This window comes from Oncorhynchus keta, unplaced genomic scaffold, assembly GCF_023373465.1.
Source record: "Oncorhynchus keta strain PuntledgeMale-10-30-2019 unplaced genomic scaffold, Oket_V2 Un_contig_13759_pilon_pilon, whole genome shotgun sequence".
Classification (NCBI taxonomy): Eukaryota; Metazoa; Chordata; class Actinopteri; order Salmoniformes; family Salmonidae; genus Oncorhynchus; species Oncorhynchus keta.
In genome coordinates, this window is record NW_026278342.1 from 11,802 (window position 1) to 32,500 (window position 20,699).

The 20,699-nt window shown below is 43.6% G+C and overlaps 1 protein-coding gene across 1 annotated transcript in view; it reads right to left on the reverse strand.

Moving 5' to 3' along the window:
• Window positions 1-9,118: 9,118 nt before the first annotated feature.
• Window positions 9,119-20,699, reverse strand: part of LOC127918210 (filamin-B-like) — a 16,084-nt gene continuing 4,503 nt past the window's right edge. Inside the window, exons 4-9 of the mRNA XM_052501482.1 lie at window positions 20,250-20,300; window positions 18,781-18,913; window positions 17,983-18,159; window positions 16,164-16,382; window positions 15,826-16,023; window positions 9,119-10,963 (exon numbers count right to left, since the gene is read on the reverse strand). Coding sequence (XP_052357442.1) covers window positions 10,779-10,963; window positions 15,826-16,023; window positions 16,164-16,382; window positions 17,983-18,159; window positions 18,781-18,913; window positions 20,250-20,300 — 963 coding nt within the window. The 3' untranslated portion in view covers window positions 9,119-10,778. The remainder of the gene's footprint in view (window positions 10,964-15,825; window positions 16,024-16,163; window positions 16,383-17,982; window positions 18,160-18,780; window positions 18,914-20,249; window positions 20,301-20,699) is intronic.

Consider the following 20,699-nt stretch of genomic DNA (forward strand, 5'->3'; position numbering starts at 1 on the left):
TAAGCCTGATGAATTTACTGTTTTAAATTAGGCCTCACCGCCTGGCTACACTAGTGACCATATCCCCCGTGCATCCCGCAAAGGCGGAGGTGTTGCTAACATTTACGATAGCAAATTTCAATTTACAAAAAAAAATGACGTTTTCGTCTTTTGAGCTTCTAGTCATGAAATCTATGCAGCCTACTCAATCACTTTTTATAGCTACTGTTTACAGGCCTCCTGGGCCATATACAGCGTTTCTCACTGAGTTCCCTGAATTCCTATCGGACCTTGTAGTCATAGCAGATAATATTCTAATCTTTGGTGACTTTAATATTCACATGGAAAAGTCCACAGACCCACTCCAAAAGGCTTTCGGAGCCATCATCGACTCAGTGGGTTTTGTCCAACATGTCTCTGGATCCACTCACTGACACAGTCATACGCTGGACCTAGTTTTGTCCCATGGAATAAATGTTGTGGATCTTAATGTTTTTCCTCATAATCCTGGACTATTGGACCACCATTTTATTATGTTTGCAATTGCAACAAATAATCTGCTCAGACCCCAACCAAGGACCATTAAAAGTCGTGCTATAAATTCACAGACAACACAAAGATTCCTTGATGCTCTTCCAGACTCCCTCTGCCTACCCAAGGACGCCAGAGGACAAAAATCAGTTAACCACCTAACTGAGGATCTCAATTTAATCGTGCGCAATACCCTAGATGCAGTTGCACCCCTAAAAACTAAAAACATTTCTCATAAGAAACTAGCTCCCTGGTACACAGAAAATACCCGAGCTCTGAAGCAAGCTTCCAGAAAATTGGAACGGAAATGGCACCACACCAAACTGGAAGTCTTCTGACTAGCTTGGAAAGATGGTACCGTGCAGTACCGAAGAGCCCTTACTGCTGCTCGATCATCCTATTTTTCTAACTTAATTGAGGAAAATAAGAACAATCCAAAATTCCTTTTTGATACTGTCGCAAAGCTAACTAAAAAGCAGCATTCCCCAAGAGAGGATGACTTTCACTTTCGCAGTGATAAATTCATGAACTTCTTTGAGGAAAAGATTATGATTATTAGAAAGCAAATTACGGACTCCTCTTTAAACCTCAGTTGTCCTGAACTAGGATCAAGAGAGACGCTCAAGTGTTTTAGTACTATATCTCTGACCAAACCTCAGTTGTCCTGAGTCTGAACATAATAAATGGCTCTCTATCCACTGTGTACCAAACTCACTAAAAGTTAATAAAGCTGCCAAACCTTGACCCAGAAAATATAAAAACATCGGCATCTTCCATTCCTCTCAAAAATTTTAGAGAAGGCTGTTGCTTTCCTGAAGACAAACAATGTATACGAAATGCTTCAGTCTGGTTTTAGACCCCATCATAGCACTGAGACGGCACTTGTGAAGGTGGTAAATTACATTTTAATGGCATCGGACCGAGGCTCTGCATCTGTCCTCGTGCTCCTAGACCTTAGTGCTGCTTTTGATACCATCGATCACCACATTCTTTTGGAGAGATTGGAAACCCAAATTGGTCTACATGGACATGTTCTGGCCTGGTATAGATATCAGTTTGTCTCTGTGAATGGTTTGTCCTCTGACAAATCAACTGTAAATGTCGGTGTTCCTCAAGGTTCCGTTTTAGGACCACTATTGTTTTCACTATATATTTTACCTCTTGGGGATGTTATTCGAAAACATAATGTTAACTTTCACTGCTATGCGGATGACACACAGCTGTACATTTCAATGAAACATGGTGAAGCCCCAAAATTGCCCTCGCTAGAAGAATGTGTTTCAGACATAAGGAAGTGGATGGCTGCTACTATTAAACTCGGACAAAACAGAGATGCTTGTTCTAGGTCCCAAGAAACAAAGAGATCTTCTGTTGAATCTGACAATTAATCTTAATGGTTGTACAGTCGTCTCAAATAAAACTGTGAAGGACCTCGGCGTTACTCTGGACCCTGATCTCTCTTTTGAAGAACATATCAAGACCATTTCGAGGACAGCTTTTTCCATCTACGTAATATTGCAAAAATCAGAAACTTTCTGTCCAAAAATGATGTAGAAAAATTAATCCATACTTTTGTCACTTCTAGGTTAGACTACTGCAATGCTCTACTTTCCGGCTAACCGGATAAAGCACTAAATAAACTTCAGTTAGTGCTAAATACGGCTGCTAGAATCCTGACTAGAACCAAAAATGTGATCATATTACTCCAGTGCTAGCCTCTCTACACTGGCTTCCTGTCAAAGCAAGGGCTGATTTTAAGGTTTTAACCTACAAAGCATTACATGGGCTTGCTCCTACCTATCTCTCTGATTTGGTCCTGCCGTACATACCTACACGTACGCTACGGTCACAAGACGCAGGCCTCCTAATTGTCCCTAGAATTTCTAAGCAAACAGCTGGAGGCAGGGCTTTCTCCTATAGATCTCAATTTTTATGGAACGGTCTGCCTACCCATGTCAGAGAAGCAAACTCGGTCTCAACCTTTAAGTCTTTACTGAAGACTCATACCTTCAGTGGGTCATATGATTGAGTGTAGTCTGGCCCAGGAGTGGGAAGGTGAACGGAAAGGCTCTGGAGCAACGAACCGCCCTTGCTGTCTCTGCCTGGCCGGTTCCCCTCTTTCCACTGGGATTCTCTGCCTCTAACCCTATGACAGGGGCTGAGTCACTGGCTTACTGGGGCTCTCTCATGCCGTCCCTGCAGGGGGTGCGTCACCTGAGTGGGTTGATTCACTGTTATGGTCATCCTGTCTGGGTTGGCGCCCCCTTGGTTTGTGCCATGGCGGAGATCTTTGTGGGCTATACTCAGCCTTGTCTCAGGATGGTAAGTTGGTGGTTGAAGATATCCCTCTAGTGGTGTGGGGGCTGTGCTTTGGCAAAGTGGGTGGGGTTATATCCTTCCTGTTTGGCCCTGTCCGGGGTGTCCTCGGATGGGGCCACAGTGTCTCCTGTCCCCTCCTGTCTCAGCCTCCAGTATTTATGCTGCAGTAGTTTGTGTCGGGGGCTAGGGTCAGTTTGTTATATCTGGAGTACTTCTCCTGTCCTTTTCGGTGTCCTGTGTGAATCTAAGTGTGCATTCTCTAATTCTCTCCTTCTTTCTTTCTCTCTCTCGGAGGACCTGAGCCCTAGGACCATGCCCCAGGACTACCTGACATGATGACTCCTTGCTGTCCCCAGTCCACCTGGCCATGCTGCTGCTCCAGTTTCAACTGACCTGAGCCCTAGGACCATGCCCCAGGACTACCTGACATGATGACTCCTTGCTGTCCCCAGTCCACCTGGCCATGCTGCTGCTCCAGTTTCAACTAGGACCTGAGCCCTAGGACCGTGCCCCAGGACTACCTGACATGATGACTCCTTCCTTACTGCTGCTTTTTAATTGTTTCTTTTATTTCTTATTCTTACTTTCTATCGTATTGTTGGTTAAGGGCTCGTCAGTAAGCATTTCACAAAAAGGTCTGTTGTATTCAGCACATGTAACTAGAAAACTAGTTACATGAACCCTTCTCTCCACATAATCTGAACCCTTCTCTCCACATATTCTGAACCCTTCTCTCCACATAATCTGAACCCTTCTCTCCACATAATCTGAACCCTTCTCTCCACATATTCTGAACCCTTCTCTCCACATATTCTGAACCCTTCTCTCCACATATTCTGAACCCTTCTCTCCACATATTCTGAACCCTTCTCTCCACATATTCTGAACCCTTCTCTCCACATATTCTAGTGAGTATTGAGAAATGTTGAATTAAAGAGATGGCTTTAGATAAACATACTGAAAACCCTATTGAATGAAAACTCCATGAGTAAATGTGTTGGCCAACGAAGTGGAAGGGTTTTCAGCGGTTTAATTTAATGTTTTCAGCACAAGGGAAAGCCTGTTATGCACCTGTATAACATATGTCTGAATACTAGCTACTGAGAAGTGCGTCTGTGTTTCATAATTGTCCTTTCAATTTGCTGAATGTATCTCACCGGAAAAAAGCATCCAAGTGAGCGAAACCACTCCTCTGTCTACGTGTAGACCATCTATCTGATGCCGTGTGGTCAAAATGAGTATGACATTGTTGCTGTGTGTACCATTGACAGCAAGGAAAGCCAGCGAGCATTTTGCCTCCCTTGATAACAAAGTATATAATAATAGCCAATCAGCATTGAGCTGAACTGTGAATGGTCCTGGCGCACCAAAACAAAGTATCAAGGGCGCGTTTGGATTTGACTTCACATCAAGAACATTACGGCAACAACTTGCATCTCGTTGTGTTGTTTCCTCCGTAACTAGCTAGCTAAAATTGTCCCTTTCCTAAATTAGCCATGGATGGAGATAGGGATTTGGACTTGTGGTTTTACTTCATTCTCCGTACTGACCAATGATTATAACGGTGATTCTGATCCAACCATAATTCATACATTCCCCTGAGTAGATGGAAGGTCTCCACATCCACAGGACAATATAGAAGCCAGGAAAACCAAAGGTCTAATGTAGTGTATTAGAGGTCATACAATAAGTTTTGTCGTGATTCATATGTTGATGATGTAAATCATATTTGCTGGTCTGTGGTGTGTAATGAGGAGCAACCAGACGCTCCTGGTCTGTGGTGTGTAATGAGGAGCAACCAGACGCTACACTTGACGCAGTTATGTAATTGCTTATTCCAGTTACTGATAAGCACGCACCCATTAAGGAAATTACCCTAAAAACGGTTAAATCCCTGTGGATTGATGAGGAATTTAAAAATTGTATGGTTGAGAGGGATGAGGCAAAAGGAATGGCAAATAAGTCTGGCAGCCCAACTGATTGGCAAACTTACTGCAAATTGAGAAATCATTTCACTAAGCTAAATAAAAAATAAACAATACTATGAAACAAAGGTAAATTATATAAAGAATGATAGTAAAAAGTTTTGGAGCACCTTAAATTACATTTTGGGGAAAAAAAGCCAACTCGACTCTATCATTTATTGAATCAGATGGCTCATTCATCACAAAAAACACAGATATTGTCAACTACTTTAATTACTTTTTCATTGGCAAGATTAGCAAACTTAGGGATGACATGCCAGCAACAAAACACTGACACTACACATCCAAGTATATCGGACCAAATTATGAAAAGACAAGAACTGTACTTTTGAATTCAGTAAAGTCAGTGTGGAAGAGGTGCACATATTATTGTTGTCTATCAACAATGACAAGCCACCTGGTTCTGACAACTTTGATGTAAAATTACTGAGGAAAATTGTGGACGATATTGTCACTACCATTTGCCATATCTTCAATTTAAGCCTACTAGAAAGTGTGTACCTTCAGGCCTGGAGGGAAGCTAAAGTCATTCCTTGTAAACTGTTATGGTCAAAACATATAGATTTAATGGTTGTAAAAATGGTGAGAGATCTGTCTGTAATTTTTTTAACCTATTTAACTAGGCAAGTGAGAACGTATTTACAATGATGGCCTAGGAACAGTGGGTTAACTGCCGTGTTCAGGGGCAGAACAACAGATTCTCACCATGTCAGCTCATCAGTCTCTCTTGGCCAGTCTCTCTTGGCCAGTCTCACTTGGCCAGTCTCACTTCGCTGAGAGTTGAGGAAAGAGTAAGTTACTTCTTCTTTTTATAAAAAAACATTGTGTTGGAAATTCCTAATTGTTTGCATAGTCGACTTACACACCCACTGCCACACACACTTATGCCACCAGGGGTATTTTCACAGTCCCTAGGTCCAGAACAAATTCAAGGAAACATACAGAGCATGGAACTCCTTTCCATCTTAGTGCAAGTGAACAGCAAACCTGTTTTTTAAAAAACAGATAAAGCAACACCTCTCCCCCATGTGACCTACTGGTTGTGTGTACTGACATGTGACATACTAACACGCTACCGCTAACTACCGCTAACCTTACCCTAAACTCCACAGGCGAGCAGTGTCATGTCTTTACTATCATTAAATTGAAGACTTAGTTTTTATCAAAGATTCTCTGTAATTTTTATTACGCGATCAAACGGATTAATCATGTAACTGTAATTAACTAGGAAGTTGGGGCACCAAGGAAAATATTCAGATTACAAAGTTATAATTTCCTAATATAACCTTTCAGATATTTTATATCTGATAAATTAGTCTTCGAATGAATTAATTAATTATTTACTTTACCTCACGTTAGTCTCATTCCAAACGTCGTAAATTGTTGGTTATCTGCACAAACCCAGTCTTCACTATGAGTCATCCATACATCAATTGTCTTAAATCATTTATTTACAAACTAAGTAATTCACAGAAATGCATAAACAAACAGTAGATAGTTACAAGGAAATGATAACGGAGTTCCCCTAGTGGGATAAACCGGTATCGCGGCCTGGTGGACAAAAGGGAAGTGGGGGTCGACTGAGATAAGATGCTACAAAGTTGATAATTATAACAATTGAAATGGTAATCCTTGAACTCTCACTCATTCAGGAAAAAATGCAATCAATATATATATATTTACGCTCAGTGTGTCGTCGGGATATTGTTGAAAAGTTAGTTTTTGTGGGAGAGTTTGTCTGTATTCTCTATGTCGTGGTTAGAGAGGATAGTTCAGAGCAACATTCATGTAGAATGGATGTTTCGACGGTTGTCGTTCTTCACGTTCAATGATACTGAATTCCAAGCTGCAGATTAGTAATTAATATCAAAGACTTGTTCTTATTCTGTCGGTATCGATAGTCTTAGATTCAGCAATGGTCTGCAACCTTCGTCCTCTCCTAATGGAGAAAAACATGGTCTGGTGATCATTTCTCAAAGTTGAGTTTTGTTCAGAATTGCAGAAAAGGGCTGTCCCAGGATACCTGACCTTAACTGGGCGGTCCTCTGATTTAGTTCAACTCAAAAGGGAATTGGAGTTTCCTTATGCATTAGGGGGCGCTATTAAACATTTTGGATGAAAAACGTTCCCGTTTTAAACAAGATATTTTGTCACGAAAAGATGCTCGACTATGCATATGATTGACAGCTTTGGAAAGAAAACACTCTGACGTTTCCAAAACTGCAAAGATATTGTCTGTGAGTGCCACAGAACTGATGTTACAGGCGAAACCCAGATAAAAATCCAACCACGAAGTGCCGCATTTTTTGAAACCGCCTCATGCCAGTGACTCCTTATATGGCTGTGAATGAGCTTACATTTTCCACGTTTTCCCCAAGGTGTCTACAGCATCGTGACGTCTTTTTAGGCATTTCCATTGAAGAATGACTGTAAGGGACCATATATAGCATGTGGTCACATGGTGTCTCCCGCAGAAAATCTTGAGTAAAATACTGAGGTAGCCATTTTTCCAATCGCTTCTTATGAGAAACCTATTGCCTCGACGGATATATTATCGAATATATATGTTAAAAACACCTTGAGGATGGCATCCTAAACAACGTTTGCCGTGTTTCTGTTGATATTATGGAGCAAATTTAGAAAAAAAGTTTGCCGTTATAGTTGCAGCATTTTTCGGTCGATTTCTCAGCCAAGCAGGATGAACAAACGGGAGCTTTTTCGCCTACAAAAATTATATTTTGGGAAAAAAGGAACATTTGCTATCTAAATGGGAGTCTCCTGAGTGAAAGCATCCGAAGTTCTTCAAAGGTAAATTATTTAATTTGGTTGCTTTTCTTATTTTCGTGAAAATGTTGTCTGCTGCCAGCAGAGCCTAGCATAGCATTATGCCATGATAAACTTACACAAATGCTTGTCTAGCGTTGGCTGTAAAGCATATTTTGAAAATCTGAGATGACAGTGTTGTTAACAAAAGGCGAGGTTATTGGGCATGAACAAGCAGGAAGCTTGGACAGAAAGATAATGGTGGCCGATGACCTGAGGGAAGTAACCCCATTAGCATATGGGATGGACTCATATGCTGTGTGTGTATAAATACAGAGCCAGTGCTCTGGGAAGGTGTGTGTTCCGCGGACCATCAAGGCTTCTGATATGTTTGTATTAAAAGCCTAGATTGAATTCACAAGTTCTTGTAAGTGTTATAGTTTGTAACGATTCTCCACGACAACATGTATCCTGTGTGTGATGTCTCTAGTGTGTGTGTGTGATGTCTCTAGTGTGTGTGTGTGTGTGTGATGTCTCTAGTGTGTGTGTGATGTCTCTAGTATGTGTGTGTGATGTCTCTGGTGTGTGTGTGTTTTTTGTCTCTAGTGTGTGTGTGTGTGTGTGGTCGATGACTTGTGTGTGTAATGTCTCTAGTGTGTGTGATGTCTTGTGTGTGTGTGTGTGTGATGTATCTAGTATGTGTGTGTGATGTCTCTAGTGTGTGTGTGTGTGTGTGTGTGTTGTCTCTGGTGATGACTTGTGTGTGTAATGTCTCTAGTGTGTGTGTGTCTTTTGTCTCTGTGTGTGTGTCATGTATCTAGTATGTGTGTGTGATGTCTCTAGTGTGTGTGTGTGTAATGTGTGTTGTGTAATGTCTCTGTGTGTGATGTCTCTAGTGTGTGTGTGTTTTGTCTCTAGTGATGTCTCTAGTGTGTGTGATGTCTCTAGTGTGTGTGATGTCTCTAGTGTGTGTGTGTGTGATGTCTCTGGTGTGTGTGTGTTTTTGTCTCTAGTGTGTGTGTGATGTCACTAGTGTGTGTGTGTGTGATGTCTCTGGTGTGTGTGTGATGTCTCTAGTGTGTGTGTGTGTGTGTGTAATGTCTAGTGTAATGTCTCTAGTGTGTGATGTCTCTAGTGTGTGTGTGTGTGTGTGATGTCTCTAGTGTGTGTGTGTGTGTGTGTGTGATGTCTCTAGTGTGTGTGTGTGTGTGTGTGTGTGTGTGATGTGTGATGTCTCTAGTGTGTGTGTGTGTGTGTGTGTGTGATGTCTAGTGTAATGTCTCTAGTGTGTGTGTGTGTGTGTGTGTGATGTCTCTGGTGTGTGTGTGATGTCTCTAGTGAGTGTGTGTGTGTGTGTGTGTGTGATGTCACTAGTGTGTGTGTGTGATGTCACTAGTGTGTGTGTGTGATGTCACTAGTGTGTGTGTGTGATGTCTCTAGTGTGTGTGTGTTTTTTGTCTCTAGTGTGTGTGTGTGTGTGTGTGTGTGATGTCTCTGGTGTGTGTGTGTGTTTGGAGAGAGTAAAACCATCCACAGTTACCTTGACAGAAAAATACTTACACATCTTTATTGTGTATTAAAACACTCTAAAGCCCTTTAACAGACAAGGTTATTTTTTGTTCTGGAATACTGACTAACAAACCTAAAGGACTGATACTACTGTGTCAGTTATTATTCAATACTAGTAACATTACAGTTATTATTCAATACTACTAACATTACAGTTATTATTCAATACTACTAACATTACAGTTATTATTCAATACTACTAACATTACAGTTATTATTCAATACTAGTAATTGGTTAAGACAGGCTAACACCAAGCCTGCAGAAGCTAAAATAAAAACGTGTTAAAATTAGCATTATAAACACACTGGACTAGCATTAGGCTAATCTCTATACCAATATACTATGCTACGCTAAGCAAACCCCTATACCAACACACTATACTATGCTAGGCTAGCACTTGCACACATCTAATCACTGTGTGGGGAAAGGAAGCTACATGTTGCTAAGCTAGTTACAGTAATAAAAAGGTGCATGTTTCTCCTCTATAACTGATAATGATTATGATGGGGAGGGAGGGAGGACAGTGGGATGATGGGAATGGAGGATAGGGGGATGATGGGGAGGGAGGATAGAGGGATGAAGAGAGGAATGATGGGGAGGGAGGATATGGGGAGGGATGATGGGGAGGGAGGATAGAGGGATGAAGAGAAGAACGATGGGATGAAGAGAAGAACGATGGGGAGGGATGAAGAGAAGAACGATGGGGAGGGAGGACAGAAGAACGATGGGGAGGGAGGACAGAAGAACGATGGGGAGGGAGGACAGAAGAACGATGGGGAGGGAGGACAGAAGAACGATGGGGAGGGAGGACAGAACGATGGGGAGGGAGGACAGAAGAACGATGGGGAGGGAGGACAGAAGAACGATGGGGAGGGAGGACAGAAGAATGATGGGGAGGGAGGATAGAGGGATGAAGAGTAGAATGATGGGGAGGGAGGATAGAGGGATGATGGGGAGGGAGGACAGAAGAATGATGGGGAGGGAGGACAGAAGAATGATGGGGAGGGAGGATAGAGGGATGAAGAGTAGAATGATGGGGAGGGAGGACAGAGGGATGATGGGGAGGGAGGACAGAAGAATGATGGGGAGGGAGGACAGAAGAATGATGGGGAGGGAGGACAGAAGAATGATGGGGAGGGAGGACAGAAGAATGATGAGGAGGGAGGACAGAAGAATGATGGGGACGGAGGATAGAGGGATGAAGAGAAGAATGATGGGGAGGACCGACAGATGAAGAGAGGGATATTCAGTGTTTATGCATTATTGGTTGGTTTGGGTTGTTGTATGAGTTTGGAAGGTTGTAATCGCTGATTGGTTAGACAGTGACTTGGGACCCTCTGATTGGTCTAGACAAAGTGCTAGTTTTGAGGATTCTGAATTCACCAATCTGATTGGTCGAGACCAGGAGTCGACAACACGCATGCCAAAAATGACCTGTGAGTGTTTATTTTTTTAAATTGTGTTTAGTCTTTTATGTCCAACAATAAGACATTTAAATAACATTTATTTATATACTGTTCAGAAAACTTTGAAATAAAATTACCGGGCCGCCATTTGGGGAACCCTGGTGAAGACAGTGATGTGGTAGAATCTGATTGGTCTAAACAGTGATGTGGTAGAATCTGATTGGTCTAGACAATAATATGGTACGGGCTCCCAGGGATGTGTTGTTCTCCCCACTTCACTACCAGGATGTACTCTCCCTTCTCCTTGAGCTGATAGCTGACGTTATAGACACGGTTCCCAAGATGCTTCACTAGAACTTCCTCACAGGGAACCCTGGGCCCGTCCACACCCACCAACAGCATGTTACGACCTGGAGGGAGGACAGTGTTAATACACACTGACCCTAACCCTGGTCCCGTCAACACTCATCAAGAGAAAAATAGAAAAGAATAGAAAATGTTGATTTCTCCATTTGCATTGTTCAAAGACACAATGACAGTAGGAAGGGTTAGAGATAGTAGGACACAATGGCAGTGGGTAGGGTTAGAGATAGTAGGACACAATGGCAGTGGGTAGAGTTAGAGATAGTAGCACAATGGCAGTGGGTAAAGTTAGAGATAGTAGCACAATGGCAGTGGGTAGGGTTAGAGATAGTAGGACACAATGGTAGTGGGTAGGGTTAGAGATAGTAGGACACAATGGCAGTGGGTAGAGTTAGAGATAGTAGGACACAATGGCAGTGGGTAGGGTTAGAGATAGTAGGACACAATGGCAGTGGGTAGAGTTAGAGATAGTAGGACACAATGGCAGTGGGTAGAGTTAGAGATAGTAGCACAATTTTTTAGAGATAGTAGCACAATGGCAGTGGGTAGGGTTAGAGATAGTAGGACACAATGGCAGTGGGTAGAGTTAGAGATAGTAGCACAATGGCAGTGGGTAGGGTTAGAGATAGTAGGACACAATGGCAGTGGGTAGGGTTAGAGATAGTAGGACACAATGGCAGTGGGTAGGGTTAGAGATAGTAGGACACAATGGCAGTGGGTAGGGTTAGAGATAGTAGGACACAATGGCAGTGGGTAGAGTTAGAGATAGTAGGACACAATGGCAGTGGGTAGGGTTAGAATAGTAGGACACAATGGCAGTGGGTAGGGTTAGTGATAGTAGGACACAATGGTAGTGGGTAGAGATAGTAGGACACAATGGCAGTGGGTAGAGTTAGAGATAGTAGGACACAATGGCAGTGGGTAGAGATAGTAGGACACAATGGCAGTGGGTAGGGTTAGAGATAGTAGGACACAATGGCAGTGGGTAGGGTTAGAGATAGTAGGACACAATGGTAGTGGGTAGAGATAGTAGGACACAATGGTAGTGGGTAGAGATAGTAGGACACAATGGCAGTGGGTAGAGTTAGAGATAGTAGGACACAATGGCAGTGGGTAGAGTTAGAGATAGTAGCACAATGGCAGTGGTAGAGTTAGAGATTGTAGGACACAATGGTAGTGGGTAGAGTTAGAGATAGTAGCACAATGGCAGTGGGTAGGGTTAGAGATAGTATGACACAATGGCAGTGGGTAGAGTTAGAGATAGTAGGACACAATGGCAGTGGGTAGAGTTAGAGATAGTAGGACACAATGGTAGTGGGTAGGGTTAGAGATAGTAGGACACAATGGCAGTGGGTAGGGTTAGAGATAGTAGGACACAATGGCAGTGGGTAGGGTTAGAGATAGTAGGACACAATGGCAGTGGGTAGAGTTAGAGATAGTAGGACACAATGGCAGTGGGTAGGGTTAGAGATAGTAGGACACAATGGCAGTGGGTAGAGTTAGAGATAGTAGCACAATGGCAGTGGGTAGAGTTAGAGATAGTAGGACACAATGGCAGTGGGTAGAGTTAGAGATAGTAGGACACAATGGCAGTGGGTAGGGTTAGAGATAGTAGGACACAATGGTAGTGGGTAGAGTTAGAGATAGTAGGACACAATGGCAGTGGGTAGAGTTAGAGATAGTAGGACACAATGGCAGTGGGTAGAGTTAGAGATAGTAGGACACAATGGCAGTGGGTAGAGTTAGAGATAGTAGGACACAATGGCAGTGGGTAGAGTTAGAGATAGTAGCACAATGGCAGTGGGTAGAGTTAGAGATAGTAGGACACAATGGCAGTGGGTAGAGTTAGAGATAGTAGGACACAATGGCAATGGTAGGGTTAGGATAGGACACAATGGCAGTGGGTAGGGTTAGAGATAGTAGGACACAATGGCAGTGGGTAGAGTTAGAGATAGTAGGACACAATGGCAGTGGGTAGGGTTAGAGATAGTAGGACACAATGGCAGTGGGTAGAGTTAGAGATAGTAGGACACAATGGCAGTGGGTAGAGTTAGAGATAGTAGGACACAATGGCAGTGGGTAGGGTTAGAGATAGTAGGACACAATGGCAGTGGGTAGAGTTAGAGATAGTAGGACACAATGGCAGTGGGTAGGGTTAGAGATAGTAGGACACAATGGCAGTGGGTAGGGTTAGAGATAGTAGGACACAATGGCAGTGGGTAGGGTTAGAGATAGTAGGACACAATGGCAGTGGGTAGGGTTAGAGATAGTAGGACACAATGGCAGTGGGTAGGGTTAGAGATAGTAGGACACAATGGTAGTGGGTAGAGTTAGAGATAGGACACAATGGCAGTGGGTAGGGTTAGAGATAGTAGGACACAATGGCAGTGGGTAGGGTTAGAGATAGGACACAATGGCAGTGGGTAGGGTTAGAGATAGTAGGACACAATGGCAGTGGGTAGGGTTAGAGATAGTAGGACACAATGGCAGTGGGTAGGTTAGAGATAGGACACAATGGCAGTGGGTAGGTTAGAGATAGGACACAATGGCAGTGGGTAGGGTTAGAGATAGTAGCACAATGGCAGTGGGTAGAGTTAGAGATAGTAGGACACAATGGCAGTGGGTAGGGTTAGAGATAGTAGCACACAATGGCAGTGGGTAGAGTTAGAGATAGTAGGACACAATGGCAGTGGGTAGAGTTAGAGATAGTAGGACACAATGGCAGTGGGTAGGGTTAGAGATAGTAGGACACAATGGCAGTGGGTAGAGTTAGAGATAGTAGGACACAATGGCAGTGGGTAGAGTTAGAGATAGTAGGACACAATGGCAGTGGGTAGAGTTAGAGATAGTAGGACACAATGGCAGTGGGTAGGGTTAGAGATAGTAGGACACAATGGCAGTGGGTAGAGTTAGAGATAGTAGGACACAATGGTAGTGGGTAGAGATAGTAGGACACAATGGCAGTGGGTAGAGTTAGAGATAGTAGGACACAATGGCAGTGGGTAGAGTTAGAGATAGTAGCACAATGGCAGTGGGTAGAGTTAGAGATAGTAGCACAATGGCAGTGGGTAGAGTTAGAGATAGTAGGACACAATGGCAGTGGGTAGAGTTAGAGATAGGACACAATGGCAGTGGGTAGAGTTAGAGATAGGACACAATGGCAGTGGGTAGAGTTAGAGATAGGACACAATGGCAGTGGGTAGGGTTAGAGATAGTAGGACACAATGGCAGTGGGTAGGGTTAGAGATAGGACACAATGGCAGTGGGTAGGGTTAGAGATAGGACACAATGGCAGTGGGTAGGGTTAGAGATAGTAGCACAATGGCAGTGGGTAGAGTTAGAGATAGTAGGACACATGGCAGTGGGTAGGGTTAGAGATAGGACACAATGGCAGTGGGTAGAGTTAGAGATAGTAGCACAATGGCAGTGGGTAGGGTTAGAGATAGTAGGACACAATGGCAGTGGGTAGGGTTAGAGATAGTAGGACACAATGGCAGTGGGTAGAGTTAGAGATAGTAGGACACAATGGCAGTGGGTAGGGTTAGAGATAGTAGGACACAATGGCAGTGGGTAGGGTTAGAGATAGTAGGACACAATGGCAGTGGGTAGAGTTAGAGATAGTAGGACACAATGGCAGTGGGTAGGGTTAGAGATAGTAGGACACAATGGCAGTGGGTAGGGTTAGAGATAGTAGGACACAATGGTAGTGGGTAGAGTTAGAGATAGGACACAATGGCAGTGGGTAGAGTTAGAGATACGACACAATGGCAGTGGGTAGAGTTAGAGATAGGACACAATGGCAGTGGGTAGGGTTAGAGATAGTAGGGCACAATGGCAGTGGGTAGGGTTAGAGATAGTAGGACACAATGGCAGTGGGTAGGGTTAGAGATAGTAGGACACAATGGCAGTGGGTAGAGTTAGAGATAGTAGGACACAATGGCAGTGGGTAGAGTTAGAGATAGTAGCACAATGGCAGTGGGTAGAGTTAGAGATAGTAGGACACAATGGCAGTGGGTAGGGTTAGAGATAGTAGGACACAATGGCAGTGGGTAGGGTTAGAGATAGTAGGACACAATGGCAGTGGGTAGAGTTAGAGATAGTAGGACACAATGGCAGTGGGTAGAGTTAGAGATAGTAGGACACAATGGCAGTGGGTAGAGTTAGAGATAGTACACAATGGCAGTGGGTAGAGTTAGAGATAGTATGACACAATGGCAGTGGGTAGAGATAGAGATAGTAGGACACAATGGCAGTGGGTAGGGTTAGAGATAGTAGGACACAATGGCAGTGGGTAGGGTTAGAGATAGTAGCACAATGGCAGTGGGTAGAGTTAGAGATATAGGACACAATGGCAGTGGGTAGGGTTAGAGATAGTAGGACACAATGGCAGTGGGTAGGGTTAGAGATAGGACACAATGGCAGTGGGTAGGGTTAGAGATAGGACACAATGGCAGTGGGTAGAGTTAGAGATAGGACACAATGGCAGTGGGTAGAGTTAGAGATAGTAGGACACAATGGCAGTGGGTAGAGTTAGAGATAGTAGCACAATGGCAGTGGGTAGAGTTAGAGATAGTAGGACACAATGGCAGTGGGTAGAGTTAGAGATAGTAGGACACAATGGCAGTCGGTAGAGTTAGAGATAGTAGGACACAATGGCAGTGTATAGAGTTAGAGATAGTAGGACACAATGGCAGTGTATAGAGTTAGAGATAGTAGCACAATGGCAGTGGGTAGAGTTAGCTGGACACAACGTCCTGAGATATTAATTGTCGAAGCTCTACGGTTGCCAGCTGACATCCCACCAGATTTCTCTGGTCTTCCCTGTGATTGAACCTTGCAACACTCCATTTATTAACCTGTCTTTAAAACAGGATAGAATACTCACACACACAACAGAGACTAAACACACCTGCTTTGCTGCAGTCGACGCTGAAGTTGTTCTTCTGGTCGATGAAACCCTTTGATAGGCCGAGCCCCTTGGCTGTCACACAGCTGGCGTCCGATTGGCTGAGAGCTCCCTGGTGGGAGTAGCTGACATGGCGAGTCATGGCATCGACCATGACGCTGGACGTCTCATGGTTGCTATGGCTACTGACCCGCTCGGAGCCTGGAAGAGAGACAAACAGGGAGAGAGTGGGAGAGAGAGAGGTTAGAGAGAGAGATGGGGGTTAGAGAGAGAAAGAGAGAGAAGGGTTAGATAGAGGGGTCGGTATATGTGCGTATCTGTCCACTGTCCAGGTCCCTCACCAGTGATCTTGGCCTTGAAGGGGGATCCTACGATGTGGTAAGGTCCTCCGTATCTGATGGAGATTAAGTAATTTCCTGGAGCCATGGGGGTGTAGGTCACCTTGTAACCCTCCGGACACTCAACACAGTCCACCTTCCCCTTGGAGGGGCCGTCGATGGTCACCGCCAGGGCCCCGGGTCCTGCTGTACTGGTGTTGACCACGAACTCACAGGCTGTACCTACAGAGAGAAGGACAGAGATATGTTTTACAGTCTATTTTGGTCATGTTGCAGACACGGTTATTCAGAGAAACTTTCAGTCAGTTTTTCTTGAACAGGTTTTCATCAAGGATCTCTGTACGTTGCTACACTCATCTTTGCCTTGATCCTGACTAGTCTCCCAGTCCCTGCAGCTGAAAAACATACCCACAACATGATGCTGCCACCACCATGCTTCACCGTAGCGATGGTGCCAGGTTTTCTCCAGACGTGACACTTGGCATTCAGGCCAAAGAGTTCAATCTTGGTTTCATCAGACCAGATAATCTTGTTTCTCATGATCTGTGAGTCTTTAGGTGCCTTTTAGCAAACTCCAAGTGGGCTGTCATGTGCCTTTTACTGAGGAGTGGTTTCCGTCTGGCCACTCTACCATAAAGGCCTGATTGGTGGAGTGCTGCAGAGATGGTTGTCCTTCTGGAAGGTTCTCCCATCTCCACATAGGTACTCCAAATCTCTGTCAGAGTGACCACCAGATTCTTGGTCACCTCCCTAATCAAGGCCCTTCTCCCCCGATTGCTCAGTTTGACTGGGCCGCCAGCTCTGGGTAGTTCCAAATTTCTTCCATTTAAAAATGAAGGCCTCCCGAGTGGTTCATCATAGTGCTAGCTGTGCCACTAGAGATCCTGGTTCAAGTCCAGGCTCTGTTGCAGCCGGCAGTGACCGGGAGACCCAGTGTCGTCCAGGTTAGGTGAGGGTTCGGCCGGCACGGATGTTCTTGTAACATTGTGCACTAGCGGCTCCTGTGGCGGACCGGGCGCAATGCACGCTGACACAGTCTCCAGGTGTATGGTGTTTTCTCCGACACATTGGTACAGCTGGCTTCTGGGTTAAGCGGCAGGGCGGCTTGGCTGGGTTGTGTTTTGGAGGACGCATGGCTCTCGCCTCTCCCGAGTCCGTACGGGAGTTGCACTGATTGGACAAGACTGTAACTACCAATTGGATACCACGGAATTGGGGAGAAAGGGGGTAAAAAAAAGAAAGATTAATCAAATTTACAACTATATTTAAAAAAAAATAATGATGAGGCCACTGTGTTCTTGGGGACCTTCAATGCTGCAGAAATGTTTTGGTACCCTTCCCCAGATCTGTGCCTCGACACAATCCTGTCTCGGAGCTCTACGGACAATTCCTTCAACCTTGACATGCACCTGTCAGCTGTGGGACCTTATCAGGTGTGTGCCTTTCCAAATCATGTCCAATCAATTGAATTTACCACAGGTGGACTCCAATCAAGTTGAAGAAACATCTCAAGGATGATCAATGGAAACAGAATGCACCTGAGCTCAATGAATCTCATAGCAAAGGGCCTGAATAAGTATGTAAATAAGGTATTTCTGTTTTTTGTTTAAAAACCCCAGAAATGTCTATAAACCAGTTTTTGATTTGTCAATATGGGATATTGTGTGTAGATTGTTGATTTATATAGTACATTTTTAGAATAAGGCTGTAACTTAACAAAATGTGGAAAAAGTCAAGGGGTCTGAATATCTTTTCACACTATCACTGATTTAGCTAATAGCTGCTTTATTTAGGATTTCTACAACAGTAAGGTGTTAGTTACCACTGGTTCCTCCCTCTAACCCAGCTCCGTATGCGGTCACCCTGCCTGGGTCTCCAGCCTGTCCCGTCTCCCCAACTCTGATTTGGAAAGGGCTGTCAGGGATGTGGCTGCCGTTGAACTTTACATCGATCAGATACAGACCGTTCTCTCTGGGAATGAACATCACAGCATATTTATCTGGAGGAGAGGAGAGTGGGATGGATGGGAGGGAAAATCAAGTATACATCTGTTGTCAAAGTATGTTTAAACTCAGTCTGGTGTCCATGGCGACTGTGGTCTATCTCTCTAACAGACCGACTGTGTAGTAGTTTATTAGAGTGTAGTGTGTACTTGCTGTTCCTATCTGGATCAAAGTAGTACTGTGTAGTATATTGTAGTATTGTGTAGTGTAGTTATCTTGACTAGCTCAGTAACACAGTGTGGTATAGTAACGTATAGTATTGTGTAGTATATTGTAGTATTGTGTGGAAGTAGTTACCCTGGTCTAGTTCAGTAACAGTGTAGTATAGTATAGTATAGTATAGTATAGTATAGTATAGTATTGTGTAATATATTGTAGTATTGTGTGGTAGTAGTTACCTTGGTCTAGCTCAGTAACACAGTATAGTAATGTATTGTGTAGTATATTGTAGTATTGTGTGGTAGTAGTTACCTTGGTCTAGCTCAGTAACACAGTATAGTAAAGTATTGTGTAGTATATTGTAGTATTGTGTGATAGTAGTTACCTTGGTCTAGCTCAGTAACACAGTATAGTAATGTATTGTGTAGTATATTGTAGTATTGTGTGGTAGTAGTTACCTTGGTCTAGCTCAGTAACACAGCAGCCCTCCAGGGCTCCGGATGGGCTGTGTACTTTAGCGTCAATCTGTCCCTTCGCTCCGTTAAGGCTCACAGCAAAGGATGCTGGGTGATTGACCTTCAACCCGGACTCCTGCTCAGATACAACTCACGATCAACACAACAACAACTACACAACAACTACACAACAACTACACACATACTGGACAACTACACAACAACTACACACATACTGGACAACTACACAACAACTACACACATACTGGACAACTACACAACAACTACACACACACTGGACATCTACACAACAGCTAGACAACAATAACTACACAACAGCTAGACAACAATAACTACACAACAGCTAGACAACAACAACTACACAACCTCATAACAACCACACAACAACTACACAACAACTACACACCAACCACACAACAACTACACACCAACCACACAACAACCACACAACAACTACACACCAACCACACAACAACTACACACCAACCACACAACAACCACACAACAACTAGACAACTACACACATACTGGACAACTACACAACAACTACACAACAACCACACAACAACCACACAACAACTAGACAACTACACAAATACTAGACAACAACTGGACAACAACTACACACATAATGGACATCTACACAACAACTAGACAGCAACTACACACCAACCACACAACAACTACACACCAACCACACAACAACTACACACCAACCACACAACAACCACACAACAACTAGACAACTACACACATACTGGACAACTACACAACAACTACACAACAACCACACAACAACCACACAACAACTAGACAACTACACAAATACTAGACAACAACTGGACAACAACTACACACATAATGGACATCTACACAACAACTAGACAGCAACTACACAACAACAACTACACAATAACTACACAACAACCACACAAATACTAGACAGCACCCCAGCAACTAGACAACTACCAGACAACAACTAGATCACAATTAGACAACAACACAACATCTACACAAATAGACACCAACTACACAACTAGACAAATAACATCAACTAAACAACAAACAGACAACTACACAACTACACAACTAGGCAACTACACAACGAGGCAAACTAGATAACAACTAGATGTTTACTGTGCATTTTACTTTAGTTTATTATCTATTTCACATTTTACTTTAGTTTATTATCTATTTCACTTGCTTTGTAGATGTATACATATGTTTCCCATGTCAATAAATCCTTTTAAATATAATTGAGAGAGAGAGAGAAGCCCCCAACCAAGGAGGGCCTACAGCAGCACTTAGATCTTCTGCACAGACCTGGGCACTGACAGTAAATCTCAGTAATACAAAATGGTGTTCCAAAAAAAGGTCCAGTCACCAGGACCACAAATACAAATTCCATCTAGACACCGTTGCCCTGGAGCACACAAAAAATCTATACATACCTCGGCATAAACATCAGCGCCACAGGTAACTTCCACAAAGCTGTGAACGATCTGAGAGACAAGGCAAGAAGGGCCTTCTATGCCATCAAAAGGAACATAAAATTCAACATACCAATTAGGATCTGGCTAAAAATACCTGAATCAGTTATAGAGCCCTTTGAGCTTGGTTGTGGGGTCTGCTCATCAACCAATAATTAACTAAATGGTACAAACACCAAATAATGCATGCAGAGCAGAATTGGGCACATAATCCGTTAAAATTATCAAAGTCCAGAAAAGAGACATTAAATTCTATAACCACCTAAAAGGAAGTGATTCCCAAACCCTCCATAACAAAGCCATCACCTACAGAGAGATGAACCTGGAGAAGAGTCCCCTAAGCAAGCTGGTCCTGTGTTCACAAACAGAGCCCCAGGCTCTCTTCAACACAATTAGACCCAACCAAACCAT